Source organism: Rosa rugosa, chromosome 4, assembly GCF_958449725.1.
Source record: "Rosa rugosa chromosome 4, drRosRugo1.1, whole genome shotgun sequence".
NCBI lineage: Eukaryota > Viridiplantae > Streptophyta > Magnoliopsida > Rosales > Rosaceae > Rosa > Rosa rugosa.
The window spans coordinates 46,212,454-46,238,316 of NC_084823.1; the positions used below are offsets into that span (position 1 = coordinate 46,212,454).

Here is a 25,863-nt window from a genome sequence, read left to right on the forward strand (position 1 = left end):
TTTTTCCCCACTTTTCGATCACACATTCACATCTTAACCGTTCAGTTTTTAGGTCCTAATGTATAGATCACCTCTGCAAAATTTCAGCCAATTTGGTGATCGTTAAGGCATCCAAAACTGCAATTTACACGAACGAACCGAATCTGTCGAACCGGAACCGTTCGTATATATTGTTGTAATTTGCAGTTTTGAATGCCTTACTGATCACCAAATTGGCTGAAATTTTGCAGAGGTGATCTATACATTATGACCTAAAAACTACTGAACGGTTAAGATGTAAAAATGTGATCGGAAAGTGGGTACAAACCGGAAATCCGCACCTAAGCAAAAAGTGCGGACGTCCGCAGCGAAGAAGGGCTGTATATATATATATATATATATATATATATATATATATATATATATAGTATATTATGGTGTAATTCTAAGTAAACTGCCTACTATGTAGCTCGGGAGGTGGTGATGGGGGATGTCTTTGCTTCCTCCTCTCTTGGTGATCCTTTTAGTATTCTCTAGAAGTCACTTTGGAAAGCTAAGATCCCTGGGAAGGTCTCTATATGTATCTGGCGAGCTTGCCATAATGTGTTACCAACTAGAGAGAGTTTGAGTAAGAAGGGTTATACTGGTGATATGGGGTGCCTGCTTTGTCGTCACCAGTTTGAGAGTGTTGGACATGTGTTATGTGGGTGCCCTACTGTGCAGGAATCCTTACTGCTCCTCCTTTTTCCATTCAGGTCCCCATTATTCATTCTTTTATTTTTAAGGAATGGTTACTTGAGCAAGCATCTACTCTTTCCTCTGAAAATTTTTGTAAGCTGTTGATGCTTTTATGGGGTCTTTGGAAGAATAGGAATGATAAATTGTGGAATGATAATGCTAAAAACGCTTCTACAATTGTTGCTTGTACTATGGCTTGGTATGAAGAGTTCCTTCAGGCTAATAGGGATACGACTATGGTAACCGATAGGAGGACGAAAGCTAGAGTACATTGGTCCCCTCCCATGAGTGGCTTATTGTGCATGAATGTTGATGGTGCTTATGTTTCTTCTCTACAACATGGAGGCATTGGCGGTGTTCTGCGTAATGAGAAGGGTGAGTTCATTGCAGGCTTTGCTTATAGAGTGACTTATGTGTCCTCTGCCTACCATGCTGAGTTGCTTGCTATTAAATCTGGGCTGGAGCTTATTCAGGCGCTGGGTGTGTCTAATGTTGCTATAATGAGTGATTGCTTAAAGGCTGTGAAGGCTGTGACTGCAGAGGATCATGACTTCTCTACTTTGGGAATCATTGTGGAAGAAATTCAAGAATTGCTAGGTGATTTGCTTTCTATAGTTGTTCATCATACTTATAGGACCGCTAATCATGTTGCTCATAAACTAGTAGGATTTGGTTTTGATTCTGACATTCATATGGAATGGTTTTCTCAAGCTCTAGAGTATGTTCTGGATGCCTTACAGTACGATTGTAATCGTATAATTCATTAATACAATTTCATCTTTACCTCAAAAAAAAAAATTATCTCTTTTTTTTTTTTTGAGAAAAAAGTGAATTATCTCAGGTAATTACTTAACATATTTTTATATTCTTATTGCATTGAAAAAGGAAAATAATAAAAACAAAATAAAATAATTTTGATTATCAAATTATATTAATCTTGTTTTTTATTTTTTTTATTTTTAATGTTGTTATTTTTTTAAGTTGTTTTGTTGGTAATAAGTCGCTACCAAGGTTTGGTTGTGGTATTAGCTGTTGTTTCAGTTGTGTTAGGTTTTAGCTTTAGGGTCGTGTGCACTATAGGTTGTGGCAGAGACAATTTTCTCTATGGCCTTCTAGTCGGTCGTTCCTATCTGGTTTTGGGTCAGCAAAAAAGTCTGGCTGCGCCATTGACGAGCATTATTGGCCTTCTAGTGGGTTGTTCCTGTCTGGTTTTGAGTTGGAGGCGATGGCGATTTGGAGTAGTAATTTGACTAAAATAAAACCTAAGGTAGCAAATTATTTTTTTTTGGTCGATAGGGTAGCAAATTAGCTTAAAAAATATTAGAGTAGTAATTTGATAATTATGCCTTGTATTTATTTATTTATTATTTTTTTTTTTTTTTTGAATAAAGGGCTGGTGCGGCTGCCCTCAAGCCTTGATTAATGAAACCGTCGAATACAAGGGGGGACATTGAGCCTAAACCCCTGATCACAATAAGCATCTAGAGTATTTTCCTAAATAATATCAGAAATCTGTACAGGAAACTTGTATTCTAACAAGCACCAACTAGCAAATAGTGCACAATTAGCTACTCCATTTGCTTTAACGTAGCAGTGACATAGCGGAAAGATAACTCGATATGTAACCCGATTACAACATAGCATAATTACCAGCTTTAGGACAGCTTTCCTCTTATGTTGCCGCCGAAAAGTAAATCCGACGACACTTAGTCTCACCCTACCACTAGGTGGCAGCGCCCATTTAACGAAGCAAATAACGCGCCGCCAACCTAGAGCAGACAAGGCACACTGAGTGTGCATACCGGGACAAAGCCCATATCGCCCTACCCAAAAGAGATAGGGAATTATTGCTGGCCAAGAGCCATAGCTAATTAAAAGTAAATGAAAATAAGACAAAATAGAAAATATAATTGGGTCAAGGGACAAAGCCCAGACCCAAAGTCCACCAGGCCCAAATCGAAAATGGGTGCAGAGATCACAACGCCTCCGTCCTGCCAGCGCCTCCCATGCCGTCCCAACTCCGGCAGCAACGCCACCGCCACCTTCCTCGAGCCATCTAGCCTCGCCGCTCATCCTCAACTGGGAAACAAAACGCCCAAACCAAGTCGGGTTAACCCGATCCGATCTGAACCCAGTGGCTTTCCTCACCCGGCCATCTCCATCACCTCAAATCCGATCTGAACCCGTGGATCTCCGGACACACGCCAGCAAGTCACAACCACCAGGTCGTTCGCGTTCCACCCGAGGGCAAGACGACGTCGACCCATCCTTCCAGTCATCACCCTGCCTCAGGCCTTCGCCGTCAACCGTGCCAACCGCCCGGGACAGCAACGTCCTCATCCTGCAACCAAAATCTCGACCGAACCCAGTAACACCGGACACAGGGTCCCTTCTAGCCCGTCCGACGACGCCGCCACAAGGGCGTGCCGTCGGACCGGGCATCCAAACCTGACGGACGACTTGCTGCGGCTCCTGGTTTTTTAGAGAAAAGTCTTAGGGTAAAAACGCCTCTGACTAAAGTTTCCCCCTTAAATCCTCAAATTCTTAAAGTACTTAATTTCTTATTATAGTCTTATTTTATAAAAAAAAAAAAATTTAAAAAAAAAATTATATTAATCTTTTCTTCTTCTGTTTTTAGTATAAAATAGCATAGCTAGTGGCTTGGCGCTTTATTCTGACCAGTTCTCTGTTTTTGTTATCATCATGAGAATTCATTCGGTGGTGTCTGCAGTCTCTACATGTTGCTAGCTAGTTGAGTGCAAGTAGTTTACGAACATCGAAAAATGACGAGTAGTGTTGTTGCAGCCTGATGTGCCCAAATGGGAAGACGGCAGAGGATAAGCTTCAATATCACCAGCTCTGCAGGCCTCTGAGTGCCTTTGGATCTCTCCGGTAACTGCACCTGCGCCTCTTCGATTAGGACACCTATCTCCACTCTTCATCGACGGGACCCGCCTCGGTATGGGTTCAAATACTCGGTGACGTTAGACGGCCCCGATGAATTCAGATTACTCTGTTGGATGTGATCTGGGTTCCCAACTTCCCATCCATAGGGCACATGCGACAGTTCCATATGCATGAGACATTCGTTATTGCGCTGAATATATGTAGAGGCTGGAATTGTGCAAAACAAGAACAAGTTAAGACATCTGCTACTAGGAACTTCTAAGTTGTCAACGAATATATATGTAGAGAATTCTACATTAATTTTATAACATCTATTGTATCATGTACACGTAAATTTATACTTTTACGTAATGCATATATCATTGCGACTTATTTCGATTTAAATTTTCTTGTAATAAATGCTCTAAACAATCGTACGTATAGTAACTTTTTACTTGATCTGTTTCTATATAGAATTATGTTATTTGCCTACCTAAACCTAAAACTTTACAATAGGGTCCTTGACCCATAGCCCCAAAATGAGCAAAAATTATCTCATTTACCCCACCAACAGATTTGTATTCCCACCTACCTAATTTAACACCAAATGACCATTTTGCCCTTAAATCAATTAATTAATTACATCCACGACCACTCTATCTCTCTCCTCCTCCGATCTCTCTCTCTCTCTCTCTCTCTCTCTTTCTCTCTCTCTCTCTCTCTCTCTCTCCCCCCCCAAATCAAATGAGACGAACTCCGTCGTACGGACGCCACTGCAACTCCAGCTCCGATGCTCGGAGCAAGCCTGACCGCTTCCCCTACTCGCCTACCCCCTCATCCTACTCCGACGCATCCACCTCCGGCCAGAGCGCAGTCGCAGTCGCAGCTCGCTTCTTCGTCGGAGTCTTCATCGACGGCGTTCTCACCGGCGATAGCGACGGCGACGACGAGAGCCTCCAAATCCAGATGCTTCGCGCGACTTTACTGAGCCGACCGGAGGCGCCGTCACCGGCATGGCTGAGAATACCGATCACTGGGCGGTAATTGAGCTTGGGGTCAAGCGCCGTACACCTCTGCGAGGAGTCGGAGGCGGCGAATTGAGTGGGGAGCAGAATGTCGGCGTCGACTGGGCCTTGTCGGAGCTGAGCTCGTTGGAGAGGGAAATCAAGAAGGGGATCTGACGATTTTCGGTGGTCTTCAACCTCAGTCCTAGTCTCACCTTCACATCCTCTCTCTACCATGGTCTCTGATTCAGGCCATTATTATCCTGCAACAGTGCTACAGAGGCCGAGCTTGGATCCCTCAGCAACACCCAACGTCCGACCGGTGCAGAGGATTTCTCGGTTTGCTCCGATATGGTGCCCAGAGTATTTCTTTGGGTGGCCAAATAATTTTTTTTTTTTTTAGTAAAGTGTAGGCAGAAAGAAAAAAGAAAAAAGAAAAAGTTTTATACAATTTCTACACATGCAGAGCTTTGAAAAAAATTTCATCATCTAATTTGGTCTTGTTTACTTTATACAATATGTTCTTTTCTTCTTCTTTTATTTGGCAAAATGGAGGCAGAAGGCCCGGAAAGAAAGAAAAATGAAGAAAAAGAATTCTATTGGGGAGCAATAGGCGCCTATTGGGGGGCAATAGACGTTTTTAAATTGATATAATTTCTTCGTTTTTTTTCTTAAACAAAGTTTTATTTGTCTAAATTTAGGGAGATTAGTTCATATTCTGGCAACCGAAAGTTCTATTAGGGGACAATAGACATCTATTGGGGGGCAATAGACGTATATTGAGGGGCAACATGGCTGATAGTCGTCTATTGGGGGGCAATAGAGGTCTACTGGGGGCAATACAAGGCTGATAGTCGTCTATTGGGGGGCAATAGATGTCTATTGGGGGCAAAAAAAACTTTCCGGTGAGATTTTCAGCAAATTCCGGTGGGTGGCAGCCGGTGACCGGAATCCGGCGACGGTGACCGGATTCCGGCGGCCGGTGACCGGACTCCGGCGGGTGGGACCGGGCTCCGGCGAAGTCTCCTATGGTTTCTCTCTCTTGCATTTTCTCTATCTCTCTCTCTAAGTAACAAAGGGGTGAGGGGTAAAATGGTATTAAAAAAAAATTAAAAACAAAAAAAAAATCTTAATGGGGTATTAGGGAAGACTCCCTTAGAGTGTATTGGGTAAGAGAGAATTAAAAAAACTTAATGGGGTAAGTGGGAAAAAAATCTCTAAAAATGGTGTAAATGGATAAAAACCCCTTTACAATAATCCATACTTGTTCAAGAAATTTCTATATGTAAAGCATCTTTAAGACAAATCGAGTCTCAGACTTACCCTTCCACATCCTAATTATTATTCTACCCCTTGCCACTTTTTTTTTTTTTTTTAGAATAAATGTCAACTCCATTAATAATAAGAAAGATTACAAAAGTCAAATGTAGAAACTACATCATAAATGAAAAGTACGAAAATAAAACAATGAACATAAAACCTAACAAAGATACGATTGGATGCAAAAATGCATCTGATGACGCATCGGGTGTAAACCGTGCTATGTGAAAATTTGCTAATAGTATGACCGACCATAAAAGGGCAATCTTCTATCAAAGCAACCGGTGGTATGACCTACCAAGCAGATTCCTCGTACATCTTACGTCAAAAAGAGAACAATCTTCCACCTAAGTTATCGATAGTGTGACCGACCACTAAAGGGCAATCTTCTAACAATATAACTAGTGATGTGACCATCCAAACATCTTCCACGTAAAAAGTATGCCAAACAGAGATCAATCTTCCACCAAAGTGACCTATGAAACAAAAAGATGAAAACCAAATAAAAATCAACCCCTTGCCACTTGATATAGCTTATATCGGCTAAATATATTCACTACTTTAATTCAAACAATGGTGATTGATAAACTTTTGAAATTACAAAAGTATGTCCAACAAAAGCTATTAGATTAATTGATTATGTGCGTGGAATATACCGCAAACAGTAATTTTAACGACTCTCCTACTAATGCACGCACTAGTTTCGTAAAGTTGATGCAGGTACATGAACATAAGTATAGGGCTCTTCCTTGTGAATCGGGCGAAAGACAATGCATGCATGATGATTGATGAGCTAATCTTAGAATGGCGAATGAATATTCGATCTTGTTGGGGTTTGCGACTGTCTCTGTCTGTGCGTGCAACTAGTATGCCCAGAAGCAAGTAGGCTGGCTGATCTTGTTTTTTGGTTAGCCACAAAGGGCAAGGGCGGAAAGCCCTCTACAACTTTGTTTTTCCATAATTGGGTGTTGTTTCTCCCGAAATAGATAGAGATCGATGTTGAAAGCATGCAGATTCTATATATGGGAATCAGTACCAGCAGCATAAAAGAAAACGCTGGCTGCTGTGTTGCACGTGACATATAACATAAGAGAACAGATCGAGCATAGTGCAAGTAGCAGTTAGCTAGCTTGAGATTGGTGCAAACTATTCATGGTGTCATCGAAGATGGTGCTTATAGGTGGTGACTTCGCTCTATATTGTCATAAAAATATAAAAACCAGTTTACATTCTCCAATCGCATACAGCCTAGCTCGCTCAGTGAGCTCTCTGTAGGTAAATTACTATTTGCAGAATGGCTCATACGTTAAACTGATTTAACGATTGATGTTTTTGAAGTTTAGTACTCCATAGTAGGATATATTCACTACTTTTTGTTGAATATTATCCAAAATTTAATAATATTATCGTCGAATTTATGTAAAAGTAAATTTCTTAAATGCATGTTTATGTTGGTCACAAAATCAAGATTTGGGTTGCACAAATAACTATATATAATCATGTATATCAGAATAAAAAGGGAAATTTTATTTGCACTTACTATATGATAGATACACACCCAATATTTTTGTTTGTATTTTGTTCCCCTCGGATTCCTAATTTACCCCCAAGACAATATACTGTTCACCCCTCTCCCTGAGTCGAGTTGCATTAGATCGTAATATAGGAATTCCCATTGTAAATATACTACAACACAAGAAGAGGTGGAAATCTAACTAAACTTAAAAATCCCAACTTTAATATGCCCACTGTGACTTCTGAAAGCGCTCTGCAGCGGTTATCAAGGAGAAGACGAAAAACAGTTTCAGTTTTGAACAGGCGTCGAACCGTCGTGTTCCCATGTTCCATCCGGCGGCACGTCTTCCTGACGTCGTCGTTGGACGGGTAGGTATAGAATCTCAGTCCACCAGTCAAGGTCCAAGGCGGTTTCGAGGCCGGAGCGGGGCAGAACGAGGGAGGACTTGCTGTATTATACGAAACCATTTACAACTGCTGCTTCCGACTTTCGTTGGTTGGATCTACATTCCACCGCATTCATGGAAGCCTGGAGACCGGTGACGGCGTTCTAGGCTGCAATTCAGTTCCGGTTGTGGGGGTGCAATAGTCTGTAATCCAGTCCCAACGGTGGTGGTTCTTCACGTATGCACGCTTGCGGTGGAAGGACTGCTTGGACAATGTCGCTGTGTTTCGGAGGCGGAAGGGCTCAATGATCAAGTGGTCCGGCCACTGGTACCGACCATGGTTCGCCAGCAGGGTTGGTCGACGGTGATGGTGCTTCCCATGGTGCGGCTTGCGGTGGAGAGTGGTGGGTTGTTTGGGTTGTGGGCCTGTGTTGCCTTGATGGGCCTTTGCTGGTGGGCTGGGTATATAGTTTATTTATTTTCAGTAGTTTATTTAACGTTTATGTGTATTTTATGTACAATAAATCCCTACCACCTCTTGGTAGGTGTGGCGACCCGGAGACCGGATTACCACAGCGCCGCCTCCCCAAGGAACCCTACACCCGCAACACTTGGAGTAAGTGTTTTGGGCCTAGAATTCCTCAAAGAGACAAGGCCTTTAGGTTGGAAAACAAGAAATCTATAAGCCCGAAATTCTTGGGCTTGTATAGTGGGCTTGGCTCGTAATCACAAGATTACGAACTAGGCGAATAAGAGGAAAGGAAGGTGGTGTTGAGTTGAGTTTTAGAACCTATGTCAATTTTTAGTCATAGCCCCAAGTTTGCATTAAGTTCATTAAATGGTAATTTATGTGAGTCTTCTAGGTCTAGCCCACTAGGACCTAAATTCAAATGGAGGTTCTAACCCTAGGGTTCCACTTTGGTGGTAAGCAATCACACACATCATCAACCATACATAATGTTACAAAACTTTAGTGAAATTAAGCAAGCCGAAAGGAAATAAACTTTAAATAGAGTAAAACAAATTGTGTCCTCCAAGGATTATCCTCCGTGCCCAAGCTTCAACAACAACAGCCTGCAAAACAAACTAAAGTAGGGGTTAGGCTCCTACATCCAGTCATTGCCCATGCCCGCCCCCATATCTAAGTTTAAAAACATGAGTTATTGTTTTGAATAAAAGAAGTAGATAAAACCGGTTTGCGCTTCCACGTGATCGTCACCACGTAACTACAATCCCACGGCAATTGATCATCTTTCACACTTCCATCACAACCGTCCATCTAGCCAATCACTTTCCGGAATTCATTAATCACAAGGCTAGAGACAAAGGGGAGATAACAAGGGCATGGTGCACACTGCCCACCACCGGTGGCTCAAGGAGGAACTGACCTCTCCTTACATCCCCATCAATTGCCAACACATCAATTCAATCCACGCAAACCATTTCAATTGTAAAACAGATAATTTCCAAAAACCATGCAAGAGGCCTCATATAAAACATAGTATATGCAAGAAAAGCATAGATAGAGTTAAAGGCATCCCCTACCTGGAACTCGAGCTTTCTCTTGCAGCACTTGGCCTCAATGCAACCTTGTAGCAACCACCACTTCACAAGATTCCACCACGATGTCAAGCCTAGATCAATAAGCGGCATTAATAACGATAAACTAGGCTAGCTATTCACACGCAATACTCTCCAAAGAGAACCTTTCCTTTAACCTAATTGACTAGCTAATAACCAGACCATTTGGGTTCTAATAAGGGGTTTGTTGTTAGGAAGAGGGGGTAAGAACACTTTTTAAAAGACAGGTTGCTGAAAACCGAAAACAGAGTTTTAAAGGAGCTGTCAAGGGTCACGGAATTGTTCAAAATACTTGAGGTAAATTCTTGAGAAATTTTGAAAGAAGGATGGCTTGTCAACCAACTCAGTACGATTGAAATGGCTATTGAATTTCAAGTGAAACCAAACAAAGAGTAAAGGTTTTAAAGGCTGAAGTAAAACAATGTGCAGATTCTTTCCAGAAATATAAGCTTCTGTCCCCCTATTTCAAAATTGCATAACTAATTCCAGAAAAATGATTTTGGGGTGATTCAAATTCTGGAACGTTCATATATTTGTCTAATATATTTCTCTAGAAGAAACTGACCCCAAATTCTCAACGGTTTAGCTCCAGTTTTGAAATGAATACAACTGGGTCAGATTTTACTGAAAACTGAAAATCTGCAGAAACTGGTTCTTTTGTGTAAAGCTCGTTTGGTACCCAAAATGGCTGGTTAAGTAGACTCTAAGACACCTACAAAAAGTATCTAAAGCTTCTAAAGGCTTAAAGTCTCAGTCACCCTTCAATACTATAAGGGGAAGGTCTTGTAGCTCACTAACATGATGTTTTGAAGACATGGTGTTTGGACAACAGTAACACAAATAAACTTTTGAATCAAGCATGACTTCAATGTTCAAGATAACCATGGTTTAGCATACACCCAACACATCAGAAAGAATGAAAGGTTCTTAGCTAAAACAACAAGGTTCCAACAACAATAGTGACAAGTTGTAATCTGCAAGAGTTTGTAACAACAACCAAAAATACAGAGTTTTATGGAAAAGATGATACTCACCAAAGACTAATCAAAAGGTGAGCTTCTCTTGAGGATTTCAACAGGAAAGAGAGCTGAAGGAGCTGATTGGATCGAGTCCAGCCACAGGCCAAGAAGTTTGCTCAATCTCGAACATGCAAAGTGAAACAGAGACTGCTCAATATGTAAATGAGGTGTTTTGAACGTATTGAGTCTAAAATCGAGGAAACAAAGGAGAACTTGATGGCTTAAGAATCTTACCAACTGTTGGTATCAGTCTCAAGCAAGGTGTTGGGGATTCGGGTAGAGCAAGAGAGGAAGTTTAAGCAGAAATCCGGAACAGGCTTGCTCCGGAACAGCTTCCGCTTCGAGGGCTGTACAGGTCTCAAATAAATTCCGATGGAGCTGAAATTTGGAGGCTAGATAGAGGAGACATAGGCGAACAACTTTGATGAAGAACGTTTTCTGATCGGAGATCTCGAACTAGGTGTTTCGAGGCTCGTAAACGGACTGATGTGTCCAGGGACGAGAGGAAAGGTGAGAAGAGAAGGGTGAATGACGATTTATGGCCTGGGTTCTCTCTTTTGAAGGTCTGAGATGATGTTCTTGGAGGAGTTGCCCTTTGCATGATGGAAACGTGGAGGGGAAGAGCTGAACGAGGCTCCCTTTCTCTCTGTCCAACTCTGACGTGAACAAGGAAAGAGGAAAAGCTGAGTTTTGCGTGTGAAGGAGAAGGCTCAGCTTTGGGCAGATAAATTTGGGGTAAAAGAATAAGGTGGTAAAAACCCAAAATGATGGGGAAAATAAAAGTAAAATAAGTAAATACAAGAAAACTCAAATTAAAGTGTTGACAATGCTAAATAAGGATCGGGTCTCACAAAACTTATTTTTAGATAGAAAAAATGGCAAGGCAAGTTTTGTCGGAGTTTTGCTCGAGTTTGAAAAACTTAAGGAGTAAATAAATTGTGCTTTTGAAAGTCGGTGAGATGCTTGACGAGTAAGCTTCGGGTAAGGCGAGCAGAAATTTCGCCAATTATTAAGAAAGGTAAAATAAGAAAATCGTAAACGCACGCACAAGTATATTTCAAAATTATGCAAAGATGTCATTATGAGCTACAAGGACCATATTGGATCAAGGGAGATGTTCGGGTCAAAGGTTAACTAACTTATTGGGCTAGGTTCACTAGCATACCCGTATGTTGGGTGTCCAAAGTAAATTTTGGACTCTAACCTTACACTATTCTTGGGCCCAAGGCCCAAGCCCAAACTATTTCCAAAATTCTTTGGTCAAACAAAGGTCACGAAAAATTATTCCGTCAAAAAGTGATGTTCGGAATTTCACGGGGTCTACATTCTACCCCCCTTAAAAGAATTTCGCCCTCGAAATTCAGACTAACATGGCTAGAAAGTGTCATATCGTCGTAACTCCAAAGAGGTCTTGTGGTGGTGCTACAAGTCTCTCCATCAGTCCATCACTTCAAGTTTATTTATTCGGGTGCCATCCATATCCGTTGATTCATACCTTCTCTATAAAAGTATTGATGGGGATCCGCCGGCCGGTCGGGCCATCACTCGTGTAGAGAAGAGGATACCGGAAAGAGGGTATGATACCACTCGTCCAAATAACTGATGAGAGAAAACAAATTTGCCATTTAATCTTTCAATCCATCAAGATATTCCAATATTTGGGTAATGGCCCCCATGAAATGGTTTGCAATTTTTTCACAAGAAATTTCTGTCTCCAAAAACAATCGCTTTGAAAAAGCACGCTAAAGAAGAATTCAGCCCATCACATGGGTATACCTTCCCATGCACGAAACATATCATGCCAAGATTCTAGGAAGCAAGCACTTCTTTTATTGCCGAGACTTCATAGCAAGGAGAAACCCAATCAGTTTGGTTTAACTTACCAATTATAAATGTTGTGATCACAGGCTCAAAGACAGAGTAGAGACTCCATCAAAAGAACTCAATGACAAGGTGGAACATGTCCCATAACAAAGAGAAACTGAACTTGAAGGAAAGAGGTCGTAGAATTTGAATTAGTATCAAAATTGCAACTATATATATGTATATATACCAGTCCAGGATTTTCCTTGAACAGTGCATGGTTTTACCTTGATTGAGAATAATCTAACCGTTGGATTATCGTCAATTCCTAACACAGCATAGTAGACGCAATTCCGAGAAACTTTCATGAAGGAGTTGTACTGGTATGAAGGTTCAAACTCATAGTTATCGGCCATCAAAGTTGCTGACAGAAGCAATTCTAGAAGAGAACAGAATTCCCATTTTCGAAGATGAACTTGCATCGAAAGGACTGCTATAGTAGCATTTTCATGCACCATCATCTGAAATCATAATGCATGCATTTGTTCAAAAACGTAAATGTCGAGGAAAAGGAGGAAGATTGATACCTCAATCAACCCAAAAACTGGTAGGAAATGTCGGTAAGAATTCCCCGAAAAATCTGAATTTGTACGCGTCCATTCTCCATAGCAGCTGGTAGACTCAATGTAATGATTGCACATAAGCGGTAATATCACGGGGACGAAAATCTCAACACTAAGTTTGCAGTTATCGATTCTGAATGACATAGATAAAGAATGGTGAAATCGGTGGACTATGTGGGTCGATGAGTGACCTGTTGTCGACATGATCTATCTAGTCTGACTGGTCTTTAGTAAAAGCTACTGCAAACTGAGTACCAAACTAAGATATGGAAGTGTTTCCAAAACTTCTCAACTGAAGTACCTAACTGGAATAACTCGGGTTGGAGAACGCATTTCTGAATCGCTGCACTTGTCTTTACACTTTGCTCACTAGAATTCTAACTTCGAAGTAGCACACTTTCGTCGCGCCTTTCGTTACCAATAACATTGGCGAGGAAATCATCTACTCACGTACTATCCTAGAGTATAGAACACGCATTTTTCGCCATTAGCCACGAACAAGTACTAAAGTTGTAGACATAACTATCGAGTACGTAGTAAGCGGTATAGCTGTAACACCGTGTAGTCAAGCGATAACTAGAAGCACAATTTCGGCGCCTAAGACTTAAGTCTTGGAGATCCGTCTATACCTCACATAATGCAATGTGCGATGGCAAATGTACGCTCCTTACTCAAGTGGCTATTGTTTCACGGTCTTCCGTAGTAAGCGGTTAACTTCGCTTCGTCTCGCTAACAATATTTTCTTCTTGAACTTCCCAAAAGTACTCCTCAGCTACAGTGACGCTTCATATTAGTTGCTTGTGTATTCCCTTGAAGTGATTAAAAGTGGAGTCTTCATCCTAGAAACAGAGCTATTGGACGAACAATTAACCACGAAGACGACTAATGTGGAAGATAGAGTGTGAGAAAGGGATCGCAGCAAGGAGTGAAAAAGGAAAAGAATGTGTTACTTGTAAAAATTCAGGTCAATTTAACCATCATATAACAATTGAAGCATTGTGAGTACCACGCAGATCCAACCTCATTTATGATCCCAAGTGTCGAAATTCTCCACGAGCCGCGAGAAGTTATAGGTTGATCCTTCGAGTGGGTAACATCAAGACATCCTAAAATTTCATTTCTGATTGCCAAGAGTCCTCCGTAAATAGCCTATAGTTTACCTAATACCAGGTCTAGTACCACCAGCTGAAACCAAGTGACAATAGGCAGCGTAACAATTTGGAAGGGAAGAAGGCATTTAAACTATCGAGGACTATCCTATTCGCCATTAGATCTTCATTGGGTATAGAGTCCATTTTCTACCTTGAAGGCACTCCTACTAAGTACGAGAAAGTGTTCCGGGAACAAGAGTTGGAGAAAGAAAGAGTGAGGGAAACCTCAACTATGTGAATGTCCAACAAAAGGGAAGTCGGTCTCGATGAACGAATGGTGTGTTTCCTAAAAGAAATTGAATAAGGCAACATATAACTAAAAGAGTTAGAGGATGGGTATTGTTTGAGCCCGAGAAAGGAAAGAATGGGAAGTATAGGAGAGTGGGTGTCTTTGTTTCAAAATAAGATTCAAATCTCAACAACGTTTCGCGAATTAATGCTGCCAGATTTTTGTCAACTGCAGACTGAACTTTGAAAAATCACCCCGAATTTATTTCACGATAGAAAGAGGTGAAAATTTCCAGATCCATAGCTAACTGACCAAACTGAAACATATCAAAAATTCACGAATTTTGAAGATCAATAGGTTGGCCAAGACAAGGCTCGAAGTGGGCAGTCCAGTAATTGACTCAAGAATTTTTTTTTTTTTTTTTTTTTTTTTTTTTTTGCAAGGTCAAAGTTTGCTTCTAGAAAACGAACATCGAAGTTCAAACTGAGGAATATTACCAAGCAATTAGAGATGAGAACTAGGAGTGTTTAACTAGCAAAGGAAAGCTTAAAGAGTCCGAAAAGCAACTAGAAACTAGGGGTCTAAAAAAAAGTGACCACAAACGTCCTACTAACAAAAGTCCTAATCCGAATCTTCCGGATCGTAGGGATAAAATCTCATCTCCCTATGATAGTCTACAGGATCGATACGGTCTTTGATTGCTTGAATTTCCGGAGGAAGTGGTCGTCCGTCACCTTCTGCATCGAGCACAGTGTATATCTCGTCCAAGAATGCATCAACTCTCTCGGCCTCCTCAACAACCTCGTGCCATGGTCGGGAGTAGTTCATCGTCATCCTTTCCCGCATCCTTGAATTCAGACCGTGTATGAATCGATAATTACGGTCCTCTAAGCTTTCGTATACGTCGGGATGCCTAGCTCTCACCGCCAAGAATTCCCGAATATACCCCTGTAAGGTATTGATCTTTTGTCGAGGGTAGACAGGTCCTATCATTGCCCTTGTTACACTTTCAAGATCCCTATCAATTTCGGCAATCAGGTTCCTCATCTCCACCACCTTCGGGTTCGGACGCGGAGTGGAGGAAGAGGGAAGAGCACTAGAAGATAAGGGTGGAGGGACATCAATCCGGGCGGAGGGTTCCAATTCTACAGTCACGTAGGATTCGGCTGTGCTGTCGGTGCCGGAGGAGTCCACGGAGAAGTCGGACATTTTTTTTTTTTTTTTTTTTTTTCAAATCTGAAAAAACCCATTTTTCAAAACATTTTTAGTATGGTTGATGATAATAATAACGATTAAAGACAATCCAGCAAACTTCACACAACAAAAAGGTTTTAAGTTCAAGGTCTGTCAGAACCGTTATGCTCTGATACCATCTTTTCTGTGGCGACCCGGAGACCGGATTACCACAGCGCCGCCTCCCCAAGGAACCCTACACCCGCAACACTTGGAGTAAGTGTTTTGGGCCTAGAATTCCTCAAAGAGACAAGGCCTTTAGGTTGGAAAACAAGAAATCTATAAGCCCGAAATTCTTGGGCTTGTATAGTGGGCTTGGCTCGTAATCACAAGATTACGAACTAGGCGAATAAGAGGAAAGGAAGGTGGTGTTGAGTTGAGTTTTAGAACCTATGTCAATTTTTAGTCATAGCCCCAAGTTTGCATTAAGTTCATTAAATGGTAATTTATGTGAGTCTTCTAGGTCTAGCCCACTAGGACCTAAATTCAAATGGAGGTTCTAACCCTAGGGTTCCACTTTGGTGGTAAGCAATCACACACATCATCAACCATACATAATGTTACAAAACTTTAGTGAAATTAAGCAAGCCGAAAGGAAATAAACTTTAAATAGAGTAAAACAAATTGTGTCCTCCAAGGATTATCCTCCGTGCCCAAGCTTCAACAACAACAGCCTGCAAAACAAACTAAAGTAGGGGTTAGGCTCCTACATCCAGTCATTGCCCATGCCCGCCCCCATATCTAAGTTTAAAAACATGAGTTATTGTTTTGAATAAAAGAAGTAGATAAAACCGGTTTGCGCTTCCACGTGATCGTCACCACGTAACTACAATCCCACGGCAATTGATCATCTTTCACACTTCCATCACAACCGTCCATCTAGCCAATCACTTTCCGGAATTCATTAATCACAAGGCTAGAGACAAAGGGGAGATAACAAGGGCATGGTGCACACTGCCCACCACCGGTGGCTCAAGGAGGAACTGACCTCTCCTTACATCCCCATCAATTGCCAACACATCAATTCAATCCACGCAAACCATTTCAATTGTAAAACAGATAATTTCCAAAAACCATGCAAGAGGCCTCATATAAAACATAGTATATGCAAGAAAAGCATAGATAGAGTTAAAGGCATCCCCTACCTGGAACTCGAGCTTTCTCTTGCAGCACTTGGCCTCAATGCAACCTTGTAGCAACCACCACTTCACAAGATTCCACCACGATGTCAAGCCTAGATCAATAAGCGGCATTAATAACGATAAACTAGGCTAGCTATTCACACGCAATACTCTCCAAAGAGAACCTTTCCTTTAACCTAATTGACTAGCTAATAACCAGACCATTTGGGTTCTAATAAGGGGTTTGTTGTTAGGAAGAGGGGGTAAGAACACTTTTTAAAAGACAGGTTGCTGAAAACCGAAAACAGAGTTTTAAAGGAGCTGTCAAGGGTCACGGAATTGTTCAAAATACTTGAGGTAAATTCTTGAGAAATTTTGAAAGAAGGATGGCTTGTCAACCAACTCAGTACGATTGAAATGGCTATTGAATTTCAAGTGAAACCAAACAAAGAGTAAAGGTTTTAAAGGCTGAAGTAAAACAATGTGCAGATTCTTTCCAGAAATATAAGCTTCTGTCCCCCTATTTCAAAATTGCATAACTAATTCCAGAAAAATGATTTTGGGGTGATTCAAATTCTGGAACGTTCATATATTTGTCTAATATATTTCTCTAGAAGAAACTGACCCCAAATTCTCAACGGTTTAGCTCCAGTTTTGAAATGAATACAACTGGGTCAGATTTTACTGAAAACTGAAAATCTGCAGAAACTGGTTCTTTTGTGTAAAGCTCGTTTGGTACCCAAAATGGCTGGTTAAGTAGACTCTAAGACACCTACAAAAAGTATCTAAAGCTTCTAAAGGCTTAAAGTCTCAGTCACCCTTCAATACTATAAGGGGAAGGTCTTGTAGCTCACTAACATGATGTTTTGAAGACATGGTGTTTGGACAACAGTAACACAAATAAACTTTTGAATCAAGCATGACTTCAATGTTCAAGATAACCATGGTTTAGCATACACCCAACACATCAGAAAGAATGAAAGGTTCTTAGCTAAAACAACAAGGTTCCAACAACAATAGTGACAAGTTGTAATCTGCAAGAGTTTGTAACAACAACCAAAAATACAGAGTTTTATGGAAAAGATGATACTCACCAAAGACTAATCAAAAGGTGAGCTTCTCTTGAGGATTTCAACAGGAAAGAGAGCTGAAGGAGCTGATTGGATCGAGTCCAGCCACAGGCCAAGAAGTTTGCTCAATCTCGAACATGCAAAGTGAAACAGAGACTGCTCAATATGTAAATGAGGTGTTTTGAACGTATTGAGTCTAAAATCGAGGAAACAAAGGAGAACTTGATGGCTTAAGAATCTTACCAACTGTTGGTATCAGTCTCAAGCAAGGTGTTGGGGATTCGGGTAGAGCAAGAGAGGAAGTTTAAGCAGAAATCCGGAACAGGCTTGCTCCGGAACAGCTTCCGCTTCGAGGGCTGTACAGGTCTCAAATAAATTCCGATGGAGCTGAAATTTGGAGGCTAGATAGAGGAGACATAGGCGAACAACTTTGATGAAGAACGTTTTCTGATCGGAGATCTCGAACTAGGTGTTTCGAGGCTCGTAAACGGACTGATGTGTCCAGGGACGAGAGGAAAGGTGAGAAGAGAAGGGTGAATGACGATTTATGGCCTGGGTTCTCTCTTTTGAAGGTCTGAGATGATGTTCTTGGAGGAGTTGCCCTTTGCATGATGGAAACGTGGAGGGGAAGAGCTGAACGAGGCTCCCTTTCTCTCTGTCCAACTCTGACGTGAACAAGGAAAGAGGAAAAGCTGAGTTTTGCGTGTGAAGGAGAAGGCTCAGCTTTGGGCAGATAAATTTGGGGTAAAAGAATAAGGTGGTAAAAACCCAAAATGATGGGGAAAATAAAAGTAAAATAAGTAAATACAAGAAAACTCAAATTAAAGTGTTGACAATGCTAAATAAGGATCGGGTCTCACAAAACTTATTTTTAGATAGAAAAAATGGCAAGGCAAGTTTTGTCGGAGTTTTGCTCGAGTTTGAAAAACTTAAGGAGTAAATAAATTGTGCTTTTGAAAGTCGGTGAGATGCTTGACGAGTAAGCTTCGGGTAAGGCGAGCAGAAATTTCGCCAATTATTAAGAAAGGTAAAATAAGAAAATCGTAAACGCACGCACAAGTATATTTCAAAATTATGCAAAGATGTCATTATGAGCTACAAGGACCATATTGGATCAAGGGAGATGTTCGGGTCAAAGGTTAACTAACTTATTGGGCTAGGTTCACTAGCATACCCGTATGTTGGGTGTCCAAAGTAAATTTTGGACTCTAACCTTACACTATTCTTGGGCCCAAGGCCCAAGCCCAAACTATTTCCAAAATTCTTTGGTCAAACAAAGGTCACGAAAAATTATTCCGTCAAAAAGTGATGTTCGGAATTTCACGGGGTCTACAGTAGGGACTTGTGGCCGTTGTCTAGGTTTGTATACTCAGTATGCCTTGTCTGCCCTAGCGAGGCGGCGTATCATGCATTGGTTGCAACCTCCTGGTGGCGCGATGAAACGACGTGTCGTCGATTTTGTTTCCGATTGGCAGCATATTGGGAAAGCTACTAATTTATTGGTACTGTTTGGCTCCAATTTTCTGCAGCTGGTCAACAGTCTCTTTTCTTGCGCGGGCGTGCTAGCACCGTTCGGGTGCAGTCGTCGGGGGTGTCCCTTGACCTGACTTCTTTCAAGCGATTGTGGACGAGGAGAGCACCAACCTCGTCGTGGGATTCTTTGTGCCTCGTGGCGAGGACTTTTGCTGAGCTTCTTCAAAATCACAATCGATACTCGATGTTGTAGATCGAGCAGAGCGAGAACCACTAGGAAGTGAGGAGAACTTGCCAAAGCGTGACTTTAGCTTAGCTGGTTTGCGAGGGCGTTACCCTTGCTTAGCTGGTTCCGTAACCGTTGTGGTCGCGGTACTACAGTCGGCTCCCGAGGAGACTAGGACCGAAGCACATTGACAGAGGGTTTGGTGGCACTGACAGTCGGCTCTTGAGAAGACTAGGACTGAAGTGTGATCACCGGTAAGAGAAGGAGAGGAGTTGCTCTTAGAGAGGCTTGGATAATCTTAGAGATTGTTGTTGATGAATTGTGTGTTGAAGTGTTTCATTGTAACCCCTATTTATAGGCTACCATGCCAAAGTGTTTAGCATTAAACAAATGATAGTGGAGCATTAATTGGAGATAAGAAATGATGAATTTTGGAGATAAGGAAGCATAATTGGAGATAAAGAATGATGAATTTCGGAGATAAGGAGATAAGGAAGCATAATTGGAGATAAGGAATGATGAATTTTGGAGATAAGGAAGCACTTTCGGCTCCTTTATCCCTTCAATTATATCTCCATCAAGAATTCAGATTTTGACCGTGACTTCTTCTTAACAAATGTTCCACTATGAGTGTAGATCATCCTGGTCAAATTTCAGAGCTTTTCATATAGTGGTTGGGCCGGAAACGCTGCTGGACCTCTTATAGGTCCAGTTTTCCAGTTTTGCTTCTGCAGAAAATTGTAGGGGTGGGCATTTTGTACCGAAAATGCGGTTACCGACCCGAAACGCACCGAGAAAACGGTTCGGTAACCGCACCGAACTAAAACGGTTTCGTTTTATGATCACACCGCACCGTACCGTATAAAAGCGGTTCGGTTGCAGTTTCGGGTCATAAACCGCCCGATTTAAACCGACCCACACCGAATTTATTTTAATTACATTTTATTTATTTATTATTTCTTTATTGATGGAAATGTTGGTTTTCAATATATAAGAAATCCATTTTTGATTAGGTTTTCAGTTTGTAATAAGTTGCGATGTTTGCTTGATCATTGATATATATATATATGTGTGTGTGTGTGTGTGTGTGTAATAAGTTGCTATGGTCTTTCTGCAAGTTGCTTGATATTTAGGTGATATTTGCCGATTTGTGTGGACTCTAAATGCATTCAAAATTTATTTATGCCTTATTGAAATTGTTAGGTAAAAATAAGCCTGATTTTGGCCCTCTCTTTCTAGTTGAAATTAATAAATAGCTCCAAACCGAAACCGACCCGCACCACACCGAAAAATGGTGTTACCGAAATAATCGGTTCAGCCTTTTTGTAATGTGATTGCGGTTTGATATATAGGTCAACCGAAAAAAGCGGTTTGGTTGCGGTTTGGGCCTCAAACCGAACCGAGCCGCACCGCGCCCACCCCTAGAAAATTGGACTGATTGTTTGAAGGTCTTCCACTCAAAACTAGCTCTGGCACTCTTCATAAGAAATGATCCTTGGGTTTTCTAGATTTAATCTGGACAGTTTTAGCTCATTTGGATTTCATTTGATTAGTCTTCCGCCCCTCCTTCCTTGTTTAGCTCGGTTTCTCCTAGTCGAAGTAGGAAAATGTGCTAAAGTTGACTTTTCATGCTTCCATAGTAGGCTTTATTTAGCCTCTAAATATATATTTCAAACTTGTCGACAATATATAGCTTAAGCCACTGATATTGGCTCAATTTCTCCAAGACGTGCCTTGTCAGGCCAAAATGCTCATTTTTGGTCCAAACAGGTACAATGGCACTGCTGGTATTATTCCAGGGTTTCTCTTGATATGTATTGTAATGAGGGGTTTAGGCTTTTTATCCCCCCTATGTATTCATCAGTTTCATTAATAAAGGCCTGAGGGCAGCCGCACAGCCCTTATTCAAAAAAAAAAAAAAAATCCCAACTTTAAGAGTACATGACAATTGAATTGATTAACTTTAAGAAGAAGGGAATAGAATACAACTGTACCTGATGGAAGCTTGAAAATAAAACTTACAGATCAATTATTCTTTCTTATCAAAACTTTACCCACTCAATTAGTTACTCTTATAGGTTATGAAAAATACAAATCAAGGAAGAATTGAGATCAAATGGAAGATAAACTATCTCAAAGGTATAGAAATATTGCGACAAAAAAAAAAAAAGGTGGAGAAGACGAGTTTTGCCTCTACCGAACTCAAGGTAGAGCACCCACTACCTAATGACGAAATCATGGATTCGAGTCACCATGGGGGTAGGAGTGAAATCCTTTGATCCTCTTTAAAAAGAAGAAAGAAAGAAAAAACAATTCGCAGGTCATCAAAAAACTCAACCTATTCGCAGCCTCCCTCCGTCATTCGTGCAATCTGGGTTATGTTTTTAATAATTTGCGTGGGCATTATCGGGATTTAATTTTTCCAGAAAAAATGATGAGAAATTAGGATGTGTATTTAGGAAAAAAGACTGTGTTAATATAATTACTTAAATGAAAACAAGATGACTAAAAAAACTAGTTTAGATAGTGGGAGAAGATGTAAATGTCTAATGAAAAAAAAAAAAAAGTAAAATCCTAAAAAACTCAACCTATTCGCAGCCTCCCTCCGTCATTCGTGCAATCTAGGTTATGTTTTTAATAATTTGCGTGGGCATTATCAGGATTTAATTTTTCAAAAAAAATGATGAGAAATTAGGATGTGTATTTAGGAAAAAGGACTGTGTTAATATAATTACTTAAATGAAAACAAGATGACTAAAAAAACTAGTTTAGATAGTGGGAGAAGATGTAAATGTCTAATGAAAAAAAAAAAAAAAAAAAGTAAAATCCTAAAAAGAAGGAAAAAGAGAAAATGTCAGAAGTGGGATTTGAACCCACGCCCTCGTTAGAGGACCAGAACTTGAGTCTGGCGCGTTAGACCACTCCGCCATCCTGACTTGATGTTAACAAACGCCTTCAAAACATATTTATACTTTGTGCACTCTCGTCCAACAATCCATAAATATAGATTCCGATTTCCGCATGCAAGCATCCAAACCGAAAACATCGCTCGTTGCATAACCCTACGGTACATTTGCTTAACATGAAAGAGATATAATTGACAATCATTTGTATATAGTATGCTTTTGGAATCTCAGCCTTATTTACCGTCGGTATACATATTAAGGCACGCTTACTGGGTTCTAGACCAAAGTATTACAATTGCTATTACTCAACTTTCCCACGTAGGTATCAAGAGAAGTAGAAAGTCGGTTCTGTTTTTCAATTAGTAACTACTGATTGGGTAATTCTATTTGGTAAAAAGTAAATTACAACATTTTTCATCACAATGGGCAGCGCCGCCTACTTATTAGTTATTAACTTATTATACTCGGCCGCCATACCCTTATAAAATAATGTCTATGTGGGAGAGAAACTGAAAACTGAGAAAAAAAAAAAAAAAAAAAGAGAGAGAAAATACGTAAGTGTGCTCAACCACAGACTACAAGAGCTTTTTCTTATGCTGACTTGAAGATCTTCCCAAAGAATTGTGCTTCATCTCCCTCATCCATTATACATATGAACAAAGAATCATGCTGATCCTAGTTAATCCCTGTGACTTCACATTAAGTTAGTGGACTTCAACTGGCTTCAGCTGAAACTTCCCTTATCAACATCAATGGCACAGAGCTAGCAGCTAATCCTGTAGTCGGCATAAGGCCTCTAATCCTTGGAAGGAACTCAAACCACTTGGAGGCTTCTTTCTGGATGGTTTGGCCGATGAATGGATCACAAGTACAATTCTTGGGTTTATTTCATTAAGTCTAAAAATACAAAGCCATTCCAAAGGCTGTGCAAGAGCATCGATGGTAATAGATTCCTTGACCGTGCAAATATAGCACCCATCACCACCCCAAGGAAAACAAGCGGTAGCATCCTCTGTACATTGAAGTGTGCTAAAGCAAAGACAACTGCACTAACCAATATTGCACACCACACGGGCATGTACTTGGTCAATGAAGGGAGTAGAAAACCCCTAAAGACTATCTCCTCCCACACAGGCGCACACACTGAAACTACTATTGCATACAGTGCCATTGCTACCGGATCACGCGCTAAAATTGATTGCTCAACACTTGATATCGTGACAGGGGTGGACGGCAAGAGTGGTAATAGGTTGAGGTTAAATTGCGATAGCCGATTGACAAGGGGAAACATGAGGCATCCTAGCACAACATCTATCTGCCATGTTCCTTTCAAGCTAAATTTAAACCAATCTGGAGGAAGTGGACGGAAACGAGATAAACAGCGGTGAAGGATCATAATGCCAGCAAGACCTTCAGTTACATCAGTCACTAGGCTGAATAAGGCTTGGCCTCTAAATGTTAATGATTCCCTGTTGAAACCTGCCAGGTGAGCTGCAAATGGAATCATCCAAGAACCTATGAACCAGAAAGCAACAACCCAGAGTAGCATAACCTGCATAACGTATATCACATTAACTACAGTGTAATTCATAATTTTGTTCTTTTCCAGTTTCCATCACTATCAGCTACAGCATATATCACATTAGATTTGCCAACAAGTCACTATTGCAGAACAATGAAGAAATGAAAGTCTTTCTTTGTTACCGGATGCAAACTACAGCGTATTTCATAATGTTTCTTCCTTAACAACACATCCCTACAAGAAGATGGTGGATAATGGCACTTCTTATCCATGACCATCTTCTAGTCATATACAACTGTAAGTTTCATCATAATATGTATGCTACTGAAGTGAAGAATACTTACCTGCAATATGGTTTCTGCTGTCCACGGTACACTCCACCGACTGCCTATTGCCCTAAACACTGTATCTGCAGCCTGAAATTTACACCTCCAAAAATTAAAACCTTGATGTGACAGATGGTATGTTTTTACATTTAAGTAACAATAGTTGTCTACAGGATTCTCCTGTCAGAATGATAACAAGTTTCCATTCTCACATTTACAACTTGAGTAGACCAGTTAATTCACTTTGTAGGGTGGACCAATGACAAAGAAATTGAACTTAGATCTCGATTAGGTAAATATGAGATCACCTTTTATCTTTTACTTCAATGTCTTGACAACAATATGATGGATGCCTGTAAGATAATTTTTAATCCTAAGAATAAATCCCGCTATTTTGCTGGATATATATATGGCCCACCATTCCACCGATCTACTTTAGATGTTTGCTATTCAATATTTGAAGTACATAATACCAGCATAAATGGATTCCGATGAGGTAATCACTACCCTAGTACAAATAAACTGTAACTTGGAAGGACAGAGAACTCCCAACACGATGAATAGTGCAACTCCTGAACACGACAAATCAGCCTAACCCTTGCCTACTTGATATCAGGTCAAATGATTACCTTAAACTATGAGCCTATCAGATATATCACTACTAACTTCAACTACCACACATATTACGTAGATGGATCAATCAGTCAGTTCCAAAACCCAACCTTCAACCCAATTCATCATACCTAATAATCCCAATCATATGTCTACAAAATTCTCTCCACCTCAACAAGCTATTTAATATCTGGTTCTTTCATTCAACAGCAGCCACCAGACATTCAACGATTAAGAAAATAGCACGAACATGAAATTCAGTAAAACAAGGAAATATCACCTCTTGAAGAGTTAATCCCCAGTCCCTTTTCACCTCCTTCGAACCATCAAATTCCGGCTTGACTACTTCCTCCGGCACCAAGTGTCCAATATACTCAGCTTTCGGGGTTTCTGAAGAGAACTCCTCTTGCCTAAAGCATGAAATTTTCGTCCATCTCTGCACAAATACCCCGAAACACATGTGAAAAAACAAGAACAAGTCTCAACTTATTTCTGATATAATTGATGCCCTCAACAATACATACAGCTCTAACTAACTAAACTAATGTAAAACTTACCAAAGCTACGATTTTTCAGACAGTGAAATAACATGAAAATAAATACCAAACAGCCAAAATTTAATTTCTTACAGTGTTGAAAGGCCTGGAATGAGATTCGGAGATCCTTAAACTGCGGGAAATTGGATACAAACCCCCGGGTCGGGTCGGAACCCTAGCTCTGGGGATAGGGGAGGGGAGGAAAGGGCGGCGAAGAAGCGAGTGAGAGCAAGTGGAGCTCAACATGGTGGTGGGAGCGAAATCTCCAAAGCTCTAAACCCTTTTCGCATCAGAAACTTAAGATAGCTGTGACTTGAATTATTCTTTCTGGGTTTTGCCCCCCCCCCTAAGAAGAACTGCTGCTGGTGTTTTGGTTTCTATGGCTGAGTTGGAGTTGCTTATCCAATTCCCAGATATGGGAGAACTGGGAATTGACGTATCAGAGAATTTGGAGAAGAGAAAGGAAGTTTGGGATTTGTTATTACTCTAGTCTTATAGGGGCTTCATGGGTAATTTTTGGGTTTTCTGGGGGTGTTGTTACTCTCCAGTATTTTTCACTTCAAGAGATTCTGGGGGAAAATTTGCGGAGATAAATATTAACGGC

General features: G+C 40.7%; 1 protein-coding gene, 2 long non-coding RNA genes and 1 other non-coding gene across 6 annotated transcripts; all 4 read right to left on the reverse strand.

The window, feature by feature from the left end:
• Window positions 1-8,966: 8,966 nt before the first annotated feature.
• LOC133707387 (uncharacterized) lies at window positions 8,967-11,325 on the reverse strand. 2 transcript variants are annotated; one of them, XR_009845092.1, is made up of 4 exons: window positions 10,663-11,325; window positions 10,444-10,549; window positions 9,374-9,462; window positions 8,967-9,221 (listed from the first exon to the last, which is right to left on the reverse strand). It is a non-coding gene; the product is annotated as an uncharacterized LOC133707387 (long non-coding RNA). The 2 variants fall into 2 exon arrangements; XR_009845091.1 differs by having other exon boundaries at window positions 10,444-10,575; window positions 10,663-11,324.
• Window positions 11,326-16,205: 4,880 nt separating this feature from the next.
• On the reverse strand, window positions 16,206-18,524 carry LOC133707388 (uncharacterized). Of its 2 annotated transcripts, none has more exons than XR_009845094.1 (4): window positions 17,902-18,524; window positions 17,683-17,788; window positions 16,613-16,701; window positions 16,206-16,460 (listed from the first exon to the last, which is right to left on the reverse strand). It is a non-coding gene; the product is annotated as an uncharacterized LOC133707388 (long non-coding RNA). The 2 variants fall into 2 exon arrangements; XR_009845093.1 differs by having other exon boundaries at window positions 17,683-17,814; window positions 17,902-18,522.
• A 3,685-nt stretch (window positions 18,525-22,209) lies between these two features.
• TRNAL-CAA (transfer RNA leucine (anticodon CAA)) lies at window positions 22,210-22,293 on the reverse strand. Its single transcript has one exon. It is a non-coding gene; the product is annotated as a tRNA-Leu (tRNA).
• A 295-nt stretch (window positions 22,294-22,588) lies between these two features.
• LOC133707386 (uncharacterized) lies at window positions 22,589-25,732 on the reverse strand. Its single transcript, XM_062132955.1, has 4 exons — window positions 25,353-25,732; window positions 25,004-25,159; window positions 24,130-24,201; window positions 22,589-23,815 (listed from the first exon to the last, which is right to left on the reverse strand). The coding sequence occupies exons 1-4, from the start codon at window positions 25,503-25,505 to the stop codon at window positions 23,147-23,149; spliced, it is 1,050 nt and encodes a 349-aa protein (XP_061988939.1). The 5' UTR covers window positions 25,506-25,732; the 3' UTR covers window positions 22,589-23,146.
• Between the last annotated feature and the right edge of the window lie 131 nt (window positions 25,733-25,863).

Coding starts and splice junctions, on each gene's coding strand:
- LOC133707386 (XM_062132955.1), bottom strand. CDS start 25,505: ATGTTGAGCTCCACTTGCTCTCACTCGCTTCTTCGCCGCCCTTTCCTC. Junction 24,202..25,003: donor GGGGATTAACTCTTCAAGAG/GTGATATTTCCT, acceptor TGTAAATTTCAG/GCTGCAGATACAGTGTTTAG. Junction 23,816..24,129: donor CAGCAGAAACCATATTGCAG/GTAAGTATTCTT, acceptor TACGTTATGCAG/GTTATGCTACTCTGGGTTGT.